The sequence below is a fragment of the Microcaecilia unicolor genome, chromosome 8 (genome assembly GCF_901765095.1).
Source record: "Microcaecilia unicolor chromosome 8, aMicUni1.1, whole genome shotgun sequence".
Taxonomy (NCBI): domain Eukaryota; kingdom Metazoa; phylum Chordata; class Amphibia; order Gymnophiona; family Siphonopidae; genus Microcaecilia; species Microcaecilia unicolor.
The window spans coordinates 48,718,117-48,731,354 of record NC_044038.1 but is presented as its reverse complement, the minus strand read 5'-3'; the positions used below and the strand labels follow the sequence as shown (position 1 = coordinate 48,731,354).

Genomic DNA, 13,238 nt, shown 5'->3' with positions numbered 1-13,238 from the left:
ATTACATATAGTACATCACATGTATACCTGTTCTTGATTTATCCTTGCATTTTTAGGGCATAGACTGTAGAACTCTGCCCGGCACTGGCCTTGTTCTAAAATTTCTGAAGTTGTTGTCAGAGCACCTGAAAAGCTCCACTCCAGCCCGTCCAAATCTACTCAGCCTCCATCAGTGCACAGACCATAGAAGTCAGCCCAGCACCGGTTTTCCTTCCTAATCTCCCCTAAGCTTCTTTGGATCCTATCCTTCTAAACAGGATTCCTTTGTGTTTGTCTGTTACCGTTTTCATTTCCACTACCTTCCACGGGAGAGCATTGTAGGTATGTACCACCCTCTGAGTGAAAAAATACTTCCTGACTTTATTCCTAGTCTGCCCCCTTTCAATTTCAATTTGTTTCTTCTAGTTCTACTACCTTCCCATCTCTGGAAAAGGTTTGTTTGCAAATTAATACCTTTCAAATATTTGAACGTCTGTATCATATCACCCCAGTTTCTCCTTTCCTCCAGTTTGTACATGTTTAGGTCAGCAAGTCTCTCCCCGTACATGTTGCTGCCTAAACCCCCTACCATTTTCGGCACTTTTCTCTGAATTGCTTCAAGTCTTTTTACATCCTTTAGGACAATAAGGCCTCCCAGAAAACACAATGCTCCCAAGTGGGGCCTCACCAACGACTTGTACAGAGGCATCAACACCTCCTGTCTTCTGCTGGTTTAACCCCGCTTTAAGCAGCTTAACATCCTTCTGGCTGTGGCCACTGCCTTGTTGCACTGTTTTGTCACCTTGAGATCTTCAGACACCATCATCCCAAGGTCCCTCTCCTGAGCCGAGCTTACTAATCTTTCCCCTCCTATCCGGTACATCTCTTTTGTATTTTTGCACCTCAAGTGCATCACTCTTCACTTCATGGAATTAAATTTTAACTGCCCAGACCCTCTACCATTTTTGTAATGTTTGGGGATCCCTTCTCATTGTTCCTAGGCTATCCACTCAACAATCTTGATGTCATCCTCAAAAAGGCAAACTTCCTTCTAACCCTTCAGCAATGTCTCACACAAATATATTAAACAGAATCGGCCCCCGCACAGACCACTACTCACCTTTCTTTCCTCCTTCTTTTTCCTTTCCCTTTCCTGGGATTGCTGTGCTGATTATCTTTAGTGCTTTTCCCACCTTGGAAGAAACATACTTTCAGTCTTCACTACATCTCTCAGCAGGTGTAGCCTCCTTCCCAAGCTGCCTGCTGAACCTCTCTGTCAGGGCTGGTCCCCAGCTACCCCTCCCCCAAGACTTCTGTGCTTGTTCAAAGGGATTTTTGCTGGAAATAGATGATACTGTGTGTGACAAGGGCCTCCAACCCATCCCATCATAACACATACATATAAGTCCAAAAGAAATTGTCCTCTTTCCAATATATATCCTTATGATATCGGGTGAATTCACAAAACAAAAACATGCAGTTTTATCATGATTTATTTTAACGTTTGTTTCTGATTTTCTTTTGTACCTTTGGGATTTTACTGGGTATAAAACTGGTTACTTCCTAACCTCCATGACCCCTGGGGTCCGGACGCAGTTTCTGCGTCACAGTATATACACTGAGCTGTTAAAATGGCTAGACCCTATTTCTAGTAGTTTATAAAATGATTAGTTTAATGAGTTAACAGATTTCATTAAGAGGTTTTGTTTTTGGACGGTAATTTAATCTAATTATACGTTTAATTTTAGGAGCATGTAAAACTATATATTTTTGCAACAGCTTTTGGACTAAAACTTGGTATATCTTCTGTTCTCCTTCAAACAAGGGAACTCTAAAGTCCCAGTTGTCCAAAGAATGTGGTGCCTATAGCAAAAAATCTATAGAATAGAAAGTCAAATGTGGCTCAGAGTTTTACTCTTTTGGTTAAAAATGCCAGTAGTAGATTAGGAGGGTTGTTAGATGACTTCTTGTCATTTAGGACAGGCCGAGATTGGTCCTGGTTTTGTCCTATTGCATTCTTAGTCATTCATTTTTGTAAGAAAAGCATGATGAAACCTTTATGCATGCAGTGGAGTTAAACCAGGATAGCCCGCTCTGTTTGGGTGATCTCTGATACCTTTATCACAGGTCTAGACTACTTCCCATAAACCTAGAAGAATATCAATATAAAAGCCATATAATTAAAAAAAGTACATTAAAAAAATGTAACAGTGAAAAAAATTACATCCAAACCCCATCCCAGCCTACAACCCAACTTTTCAAAAGTAATGCTAAACAATTAGAGCAGCCCCTTGCGGTAGAAGAATCATGCTTCCTGGAAGCTACATCTGGTATTGGTTTTTGGTGTGGTCACATGGACTGTGCATGCTACACCTATAGCACTGCAAGGCACAGGAAGCCTGAGTTTGAAACTGGTTCCTGCAGCCCAGAGCACCAGCAACTGCCTGATGTGGTTGGGAGGCGGGACTAGTGCTGGGCAGACTTATACGGTCTGTGCCAGGGCTGGTGGTTGGGCGGCGGGGATAGTGCTGGGCAGACTTATACGGTCTGTGCCAGAGCCGGTGGTGGGAGGCAGGGATAGTGCTGGGCAGACTTATACGGTCTGTGCCAGAGCCGGTGGTGGGAGGCGGAGATAGTGCTGGGCAGACTTATAGGGTCTGTGCCAGAGCTGGTGGTTGGGAGGCGGGGTTGGTGGTTGGGAGGCGGGGATAGGGCTGGCCAGACTTATACGGTCTGTGCACTGAAGAGGACAGTACAAATAAAAAAAGTAGCACATATGAATTTATCTTCTTTGGCAGACTGGATGGACGTGAAGGTCTTTTTCTGCCGTCATCTACTATGTTACTATATGTTTATTTACAGTAAGTATTGAAGATAACTTTTTATTTTCTTCATTGAATAAGGTCAGAGTTTTTTTCTCTGTCACTGTTAGGTTAAGAAGCCTCATCTGAAGTCTTGGAGCCTGATCATTTCTGGAACATCTCTTAGAGTAAAATTACTTATTTTCATTTTTACATAGGTTTTCCAACTAGCTGCACATTTGGTGTACTGGGGAAAAGCCATTATTATTTATCCGCTCTGTGAAAACAATGTCTACATGTTGTCCCCCAATGCAGACGTTGGCCTGTGAGTATACATTATTTAGCATGCCTGGCATTGATGAGATGGTATTTATCAGTACTTTGTAAGGCTGGTGTAATAAACTGTGTGTTAAAACTATGCACTAAAAATCAGTGCTCAGTATAACACATAGTAAAACGTATTCCACTTTAATCCCTATGTTATGCAAATGCCATGCAAATTACTGTGACCTTTTAAAAATAAAGGTGAGCAGACAGAAAAATGTGCACACAAAGCTGTTTTAATGCATTTTGAAACATTTTTTTGCATCAGGTCTTTCTGCACACAAATTTTAATTTATTCACTGCACCTCAGCAATGATTGGTCCCTTGTCAGTGAAAGAGCCCTCAACTGCCCCCTATCCTATATAATAACTAGTAAATAAGGCCTGTTTCTGATACAAATGAAACGGGCGCTAGCAAGGTTTTCCTCGGAGTGTGTATGTTTCAGAGAATGAGAGAGAGAGAGAGTGTGCAAGTGTCTGTGTGTGTGACAGACAGAGAGAGAGAGTGAGTCTGGGTGAGAGTGTGTGTCAGAATGAGAGTGTGTGTGTCAGAATGAGTGTGTGTGCGAGTGCGTATGTGAGACACAGTGAGTGTAAGAGAGAGAGTGTGTTTCACACAGATACACTGTGTGTGAGAGAGAGAGAGAGTGTGTGTGAGACAGAGAGAGTGTGAGAGAGTATGTGTGCGACACACAGACAGTCTGTGAGACCGAGTGTGTGAGAGTGACTCAGTGACACATAGAGAGTGAATGTGATACAGTGTGAGAGACTGTGAGATAGAGAGTGTGTGTGTGACAGAGATACCTCCCCCCCTCCATCTGTGGTGTGGGGACCCCCTCCCCTCTGGTCTCAGGATCCCCTCCCCTGTGGTCTCAGGATCCCCTCTCCCCCTGTCAGGTCTCAGGACCTCCTCCCCCCTCTGCATGGTTGTCAGCACCCTGCGAGTGTGTGTGTGTGAGAGAGAGTGAGACTGGGTGTGAGTGTGTCTATGAGAGTGTGATTCTCCTCTCTCCCCTGCCCCCCTCCAGGCACCCAGCGATTCTCCTCGGTCCCCTGCCCCCCCCTGCAGCCACCCAGCGATTGTCGTCTCCCCTGCCCCCCTTCAGCCACCCAGCGATTATGCTCTCCCCTGCCCCCCCCTTCAGCCATCCAGCGATTCTCCTGTCTCCCCTGTCCCCCTCCAGCCACCCAGCGATTCTCCTCTATCCGCTGCCCCCCCCCCTCGAGCCATCCAGCGACCCTCCTCTGTCCCCTGCCCCAAGTTTCAGGGTCCCCCTCCTTCCCTTTTAGTTCTAGTGTCGTCGTCCCTTCCTTCCTCCCTCCCTCCCAGTTCCAGTCGGACTCGCGCAAAGTTTTAGAAATCATCGTTAAAAGGCATGCAGCCTTGGTCCTTCTCTCTGTGTTAGCTCTGGTCCTGCCCTCATGGCGGAAAGAGGAAATGAGGGCGGGACCAGAGCTAACAGAGAGGAGGTCCGAGCCTGCACGCCTGTTGGTGGCGACCTGGGGGGGCGTGGCGTTGCGGCGAGGGTGACAGGGGCGGGGCCTCGTGCGGTTGGTCAGTGCTGCAGCTGACGTTCTCGGAAGTACGTGACGTTCAGCCATGAGCCACGCAGTCAGCTTCAGCACGTTGGAGGTGGGTTTTATTATATAGGATTCTCACCTCCAACGTTCTGACTTACCTGGGACCGTGGCTCATTCCGAGTTAGTCTGCTAGGCTCCGTAGATCAGGCTGACATCACCGTAGCCATTATGATGTTAACTTCAGAACCCGGGGGGGAAAAAAACATGCCTCACAGCTGATCCATGTCCAGAGGAGGGTCGCTGGACATGGGTGGCTGGAGGGGGGGGCAGGGGAGATAGGAGGGTCGCTGGACATGGGTGGCTGGAGGGGGGGCAGGGGAGAGAGGAGGGGCGCTGGACATGGGTGGCTGGAGGGGGGGCAAGGGAGAGAGCAGGCTCGCTGGACATGGATGGCTGCAGGGGGGGCAGGGGAGAGAGGAGGGTCACTGGACATGGGTGGCTGCAGGGGGGGCAGGGGAGAGAGGAGGGTCACTGGACATGGGTGGCAGGAGGGGGGGCAGGGGAGAGAGGAGGTTCGCTGGACATGGGTGGCTGCAGTGGGCGCAGGGGAAGAGGAGGGTCGCTGGACATGGGTGGCTGCAGTGGGCACAGGGGGAGAGGAGGGTCGCTGAACATGGGTGGCTGCAGGGGGAAAGGAGGGTCGCTGGACATAGGTGACTGCAGGGGAGCCGAGGAAAACCTTGCTAGTGCCCATTTCATTTGTGTCAGAAACGGGCCTTTTTTACTAGTAATTCATATTACTAATTTTGCAAAAAAAAAATTTGAGCTTAACCTTTGCAAATTTTCTTAAAGTAATTTTATGCACTTAGCTCCTATACAAATAATCTTTTTTTTTTCTCTCATTTGGCATTGTAAATAAAATATCCACTATACAGTCTTCCTTCAGTGGTGCTCTTGGATCTTTTGAGTGGATTCCTATTCTCCTTTGTACCAGAGCCACTGCCAGATTAGCACAAGGTGTATTCATACCTTACAATATTGTAAATCTTATGATTAATGCAATATCAATTCATTATGCTATATATATGCCCACATGAAAGAAAAAGAACCCACTATTTCACAGTTCCCAAACTTTATCGTATAAAACAGTGCCCCAAGGAAAACACAAATGAGTTGGTGAGAAGCAGATTGTGTATCAGTGTGCACTGGAAAAGAGTGACTAGTCAGGCATGAGGTAAACTAATCTAGTACAGGACCCCCTAAGCCAATATTACAAAGCCATGATGGTAATAGAGTTATCAACAAGATCAAAGGCCACGGACAGATCAAATGACAAGTGCTAAGTTGCCTGATTCTTGAATGGAATGGATCTCACTAAGGCGCCTTTTTACTAAAGGGTTGCCGTGTGGAAATCAGAACTACCACAGGCCTAACGCTGCCTCCAGTGGTAGTTCCTCCCCCAATGCGTGGCATTTCCAGAAAAATATTACCGCAGGGGGTTACCCAGCGGTAATCGTGTAGCACAGCGTGCTGCCCGGTTACCGCCGGGTTAGTGCGGAAGCTCTTACCACCACCTCAGTGGGTGGTGGTAAGTACTTCCCTCAAAATGGCCATGCAGTAAGTGCAAACTTACCGCATGGCCATTTTCTTTTTTCTGAATTTTTACCTGCTGCGGTAAAAAAAAGCCTGAGCACATGGCAAAAACGGCGACCGCCATCACTAGCGCAAGACCCCTTTTACCACATCTTAATAAAAGGGTCCCTAAGAAAGGCAGTAATTACATGTATGGGAATGCTGGCTTCAGCAGCTGATGTATGCCACCCACTTCCTCACTGCTTAGGCAGCATGGAGCTCTTGCTTCGAACAGTTAGACTTCTTCAGCTGATAGGACTTGGGCATCCCTGCCAACCAGCCACAATTTTGGATGGGGTTTATGCTGCAGCTCCACATGATTTTCAACGTATACCATGTCAAAATTTGTCTCTGAAGCTTGTTTAGATTTATATATATGCATTCTGAAGATCCTGTTGTTCACTGATTTCCACTCACTGTCCTCACAACCATACGTCTTTAATTGTGCACACTGTGTGTGTGGAGTAATATCCATAATCTCAAAAAACCCAGAGAGGTTTCAAACTCCTACACATGTACAATACAAGACTCTGTTGTGCTTTGATTTAGAGATGTTGTTCTTCACACAGCTTTGCGCAGTGGGCTTTGATCCTGGCAACCTGGGTTTGATCCCACTGCAAGCTCCTTTTGACCTTGGGAAAGTCACTTAACCCGCCATTGCCCCAGGTACAAAAACTTAGATTGTGAGCCTTCTAGGGACAGAAAAAGTACATGCATATGTGTACAGCGCTGCATACATCTAGTAGTGCTATAGAAATGATTAGTAGTAGTAGTTTTGTTGCAAAGACACTGGAAAGATGTGCTATATTTTGCTGCTCACCAAGGCATAAATATCTGCCATAGAAGCTGCTTGTGTTGAGACTGTAATCAGCACCTCATGATTCGTGGCCTGGCTTTGCATGCTTTCTCCTTTATTTTACCTATTCTTAGGTATTCAGCATTGGCAGATCAGTTTTCCTGTCAGTTTCCTGGTCACGATCTACCATCTGTGCTGGCCAGATTCTCACTGCCGGTTTCATTATCAGAGTTCAAGAATCCATTGGCTCCACCGGGACAGGAGGTATGCTAGAATCAGCACTTTCTTCGATAGTTCTTTGGAATTTTATATTGCATAAGGAGTGGTTCAGTGTATAATGCAGTTGATAGTACTTAGACCAGAGTTTTTCAGCCCAGTCTTCAGGGCACACCCAACCAGTTGAGAATATCCTAAAAATACCCATTGAATTCAACATTTTACCTACCATGAGAAGAAATGAAGGGGGCAGTGGAGAGCAATACTGACCTATTAATTTCATCCTGCTTAAGGAGGAACTCGGACTCCTTCCATTCTTATCGTCCAGCTTTGGGGAAAATGTAGATGTGTTCTATTCCCAAAGACACTTCTGGTAACACTGGATTTTTTTGTCTTTATTACTGTATTTCATTTATTTGTAAACTATCTCTTGCTTAATACTGTACCTCCATACACAACTGTAAAGAAGCTGAGATTTCTGCCATGACAGGTACTTGTGACCTGGCTTGGCCACTGTTGGAAACAGAAAACTGGGCTAGATGGACCATTGGTCTGACCCAGTATGGCTACTCTTTTTTTTTATTTTTTTTTTATTTATTTATTTTTTTTTATTTATACTTTCCAAACTTTACAATACAAGACAAACTTGCTAAGTAAATCAGACAGAATATTATGAAGTTATCACATTCACCTTACGAAGATACATTAATGCCCTTTTTATATCACAAAAAAAAAATGAGACCAAGGCGTTACTAAGAATAAATGGGGAAAAATTATAGGTAAATATAACTAAAGAACAGACTTTGCACGTATCATTCTTCCTTAATTTCTTACAGCTTTAAACATTAGTTAGAATGTAGAAAAATCATAACTTCCTAGCGTCAATGAATACTCTTAACTGCTCTGGCTGGAAAAATATATATTTTAAACCTTGATGTTTCACCACACATTTGCTTGGGTAGTTCAAGAAGAAAGAGGCTCCCAATTCCTGGGTCTCTTTCCTCATGCTCAAAAAAGATTTCCTAATATCCTGCGTTTGTTTCGTTACGTCCTGAAATATACGAACTGTTTTACCATAGAACAAGTCATTTATTCGACGAAAGTATAGTCTTTTTATAGCTTCAACATCTTGCAAGAAAACAAATTGAACCATTAAAGTCATTCTTTCTGATTGATCCGATATAGTAGCTTCCAACAGTTCAGATACATTTAAGTTTGTTTGTTCCATTAAATTTACAGGTTTATCAGTTAGGGATCCTGCTTCCAAGGAGATCTTATTCATTATATAGTAAATTTTGTTAACTGGAGGTAAAGTTTATGGGGTATATTTCAAAATTTCAATTAAGTATTTTTTAAAGGCATCCAACGGTGTTACTCCTTTCTCTCTTGGAAAATTCAGAATCCTCAAATTGAGTCTTCGATTATAATTTTCAATTTGATCAATCTTTCTTGCTATTATAGTTTTGTCTTTTATCATTTCTGAAGATAGGTCTTGCAATTTTTTAACATCTTGATTGAGCTTTATAGTTTGAGCTGTAAACTCCTTGTTTATGCCAGTCAGAGATTCAGAAAAGGCATTCATTGTACTTACAAGAGAAGATAGTTCTTTCGTAGATTTATCCACATTCACCGCTAATTGTTGGAGAACACTCCAAATGTTCTCCAACGACACCGACCCAGGTGCAGATTTCAAAAGCTTCCTTTCTAGGCTCAGGCCCTCAGGCCTTTGCGACCCGTCTGGTATCGCCGCTCCAGCCCCTTCGATTAGGGATTCACCATCGACACCCTCTTCGGATTCGAGGGAACCTCTCTGGTTCCGGCTTCCTTCTGGGTGGGGCGGTGGTTTAAGCGCCGGAGGAGAAAGAGTGACATCGAGTCCCAAGTCCTCCATAGCTCCCCCGCTATGGGGGACAGCGGGAACACTCAGGGCGTCTTGGGAAGAAGTTCGCGAGATGAACTGCTCGATCGAAAGCTGTTGCAGGGATGAGGTCCGGGGTATCGAAGCTTTACCCCGGACCGTAACCTTCCATTTAGTATGAGGCATAAACAAAGAGATTTAGTTTTTAAGACGCGATCGAATCGAGGAGATCGGAGCTCACTCAACTACGTGCCGCCATCTTGGAACGCCTCCCGTGCACTACACTTTTTAAGACGCAGTAGTCCCAGTATGGCTACTCTTATGTTCTTTGCTCCAGAACTGCTGCAATGTTTTACAAAAGGTTTCCAGTTCTAATATCCCTGGATATGATTACTGATTCCCAGTCCTCAGGACACACCTAGCCAGTCAGCTTTTCAGGATATCCACAATGCATATGCATGAAATAAATTTGCATGCACTACTAAAGGCATTGATTGTGGTGCCTGTGTTAAGCCTATTCTACAAAGAAAAGTAAGCGCCTAATTTTCTTTATAGAATATTAGCGCAAGTGGCCAAAAACATACCATTAAGGAGCAATTACTTACACTAGCCCCATAGCTAGTGTAAATGCCCACACATAGATGTTAGCATGTATATATGTAAATGATAGAATTTTATAACTTATAGACATACTTGTGCACTATTCCTTGTTATATTACTAGGAAAGGTGGTATCGTAAATTGAAGAAATCATAAATGGTGCATACTTTCTTTGAAGATGAGTAAGACTGTAAAATCCTCACCTATGGATCCCAACATAGGAAGCAGCACCCCAGCGACTTTTTCCAGAAGTCTTTGGATAATCTCACTGTGCATGTGCATTTGTTCCGTCTGTCATGCGGGACCTTCTCAGACGGTGCCTCATATTTTTTACTCATTTCTTCTTGAAAGTCTGTAAGTCTTGTTGCTGTTCCATGGTCTTTTTGTGTGATCCTTTTGCATCTTTTTGTAGTTCCTTAGGTTTTTTTGGTGAAGTTTACTTTGGTTTTTATTTGTGTCAGCTCAGTGTGGGCCATTGTTAGACCTTCATCTCTTGGCAATGGTATTTTTGTTGTTAAGTCATTTGATTTCACTGTAGCTATTTTTCTGGACAAAATATCCTAAAAGAAGAATCTCAGTGGCTTCAAGAGGATATGGATACTGTTCTGGTACCTGAGTCCTGACTGTTATTCCTTTGTACCCTCTTTTCACAGTTGCCAAAGAGGGGATTCATGATAGAGAAAAGAAGAGAGAAAGGTGTTGGAGATAAAACTGGTCAATCAGTATTGGAAACATCAGTCTTCATGGGTCCAGGAGCTGCACTGGACGCTGGGGATGCATTGACATTGGTTATTCTTGACATCCAGCATCAGTAGAGCCCACTGAAGACAGTCATCTGATTTCTGACCGAAGAAGAGGAAGGATTCAACCTCATCTTCATCATCGCTGAGGGAGCACAACACAGGACATCCCCTTCGAAGCATGGCACAGAGCACCAAGGCTGCCGGTGTCCTTGAAGCAACCTTGATGAAAGTACCTTTCATTTTCCATTCACTTGGAGAGGGTGTGACAGCTTCCACAGACCCGAGACCCTGGTTCCCATACACCTCAGGAGGATGTGGCCACTCCTGTTGTGATGTTGATGCCTTTGTCAATGGCATCCTTCGAGGAGCAATTCATGCAGAAGTTTGAGGATCATACAGAGCATTTCTTCACTCAACAATTGATGTACAAAACAGAGGCAATCTAGCCAATACTCGAGACCCATGCCCTGGGTCTCTCAATACCAATTCCTGGACCGGCTTAGGGTTAAGATGAGTTGCACCGGTGTTCATTTCCAGTGCATTGGGGGAGGAAGCTTCACCAATGTACCAGGAATCCTCAGTGTCTTCACGCCACAGGGATCCTGACCATTCTGTCAGTAATGCAAGACAGGCAAAAACTCAGACTTCACCGACTGACTTCTTTTACAAGTATGAGTCAATGTGCTGCTGGGGATTCTGATGAGGAATCTGAGAACTTCTTGGAGGAAAGATCCACTGGTCTTCCTTCAGATCCCTCCCAACCTGATGCAAATCCCCACCAGAAGAGCTCTCATTGAATGAGGCCATACCATTTCAGTTAGAGATGGGGAAGTTGTAGAAGCACTGACAGCACCCATTCACATAATCCTGAAGGATGCAGAGATGAGAATATGGAACACCTCACTCTATCTTCTATTGATAAAAAGATTGACCATATATACAGAATCCAGAAAGCTCCAGGATTTGAGAAGCAGGAGCTTCCTCACCATTCCACAGTGGTTGAATCCGCTAAGAGTTCCAAGACCCGCTTCTCGGAGCTTCTTTGGAGGGATGGTCAGACATTGGAGTCTTATGGGAAGAATCTACCAGCTCTTCATGGGCATTCACATACAGAACGTAGTGTGCAGTGTTGCAAAATTTGCAAACACTCTTCTTAGAGACGAGGTCAAGGAACTCTGCCTGCTAGTAGCCAAAAGGAAGGAGCATGGAAATACATAATCTTTGCAACTTATGACTGTTTTTGATATGGCATCTAAAGCCTCTGCCTTAGGGATTTGCATGCATAGATTCACCTGACTGCAGGCCTAAGACCTAAGAGAGGATGTGCAGGAAAATCTCACTGATGTGCTGTGCTATAAAAAGAATCTTTTAGGAGATGAGGTGGAAAAGGCTGCTACTCTCGAGCAACATAGCAACACCTTTAAGACTCCAGGCCCACTTCAACAGACCACGCTGGAAGAACCCAGTCAATTAGGGTACACAAGCAACCAACTACCAGTATAGCAATCAGAAAAATGCATTAAAAAGAAACAAACACAAAACCAGTAGCTTTGATGCATGACAGATACTTTTCTCCTGAGATTATATTTCACAACAGGATTCTGGAGTAGGGTTGGAGGGTAGGCACTTCCAGTAACACAATGGAGACCAGATGATTCTCATGCACAATGTTTTTTCGAAGCACACCAAAAAGACTTAACACGGCACCTTGTTTCGATGCTGAACCTAAGAAACATATAAAATATCCATGAATAAAAACATTTAAAAATGCAAGATAAAAATATAATACATATCAAAGTGATGAATTTTGATAAAACATAGGAGAGAACATAAATTACTGAAAGGGTCAACAAAAATCTGGAATAAACTCACAGTAAATGAATTACATTGGCAAAGGTCTATAAATGTACAATTACATAAGCCTGCAACATACAGATGTAATTGTGAACCTGAATTCCATTGCGTAATTACTTAGAAGTATGCAATATCATTTGAGTACAAAAGTAAAACCAAGGACATTTTGTAAAAACCATTGCACATATCAGATGGACTGTACATTAAAAGTCAAAGGAACAACATGAGCCTAAAAAAACATAGGTAAAAGCTCTGTTTACTTAAAGGATCATCGGCAATGTATAGATGACAAACAAAATTTGGAAATGGATACAAGCATTAAGATGTCAGCATTATACCAATTGCAGTATGTTCCCCAAAACTAAAAGGCTTAGAACATAAAATAGGTTGTGAAAAAAAGTAGATCAAAACATTTTGCATGTTCGCAGAAATATGCAATAGCTCACACAGAATCAGAAATGTGGGGTTAGTCAACAAGAATGAATACAGAAAGTCATTGATCTAATTAATAATCCCAAAATGATGATTTTAAAGGAGATGGTATACAGGAACTACATCATGTGAACCCTGTCAACACTATGATAATATCCAAAAAAGGAGGGAAGCTACCAATACCGTATGTATCCAAATGTTTGTGAAAGTATAATAAAACAAATGCCATGTCAAGTCTTTTTGGTGTGCTTCGAATAAACGTTGTATACGAGAATCATCTGGTCTCCCTTGTGTTATTAGAAATGCCTACCTTCCAACCCTACTCCTTTTTGGTTACCAGTAAATTTGGCCAGACAGTGCTGTAGAATCTATTTGGGGTGTTTAAATTCCAATTCTGTTCTCCCTAGGCCCTTCCAAAAAAAAAAAAAGAGGGAAGGATTAATACATTAATACTACCTGTTGTCTCCATTAGTATTGTTGTGAG

General features: G+C 43.5%; 1 protein-coding gene across 4 annotated transcripts in view; it reads left to right on the top strand.

Annotated features, from left to right (window-relative positions):
- NPRL3 (NPR3 like, GATOR1 complex subunit) overlaps window positions 1–13,238 on the top strand; it is a 109,989-nt gene that overhangs the window by 78,137 nt on the left and 18,614 nt on the right. For all 4 annotated transcript variants that reach the window (XM_030212422.1, XM_030212421.1, XM_030212419.1 and 1 more), the window contains 2 exons: window positions 2,999–3,105; window positions 7,187–7,316. In XM_030212422.1, coding sequence (XP_030068282.1) covers window positions 2,999–3,105; window positions 7,187–7,316 — 237 coding nt within the window. The remainder of the gene's footprint in view (window positions 1–2,998; window positions 3,106–7,186; window positions 7,317–13,238) is intronic.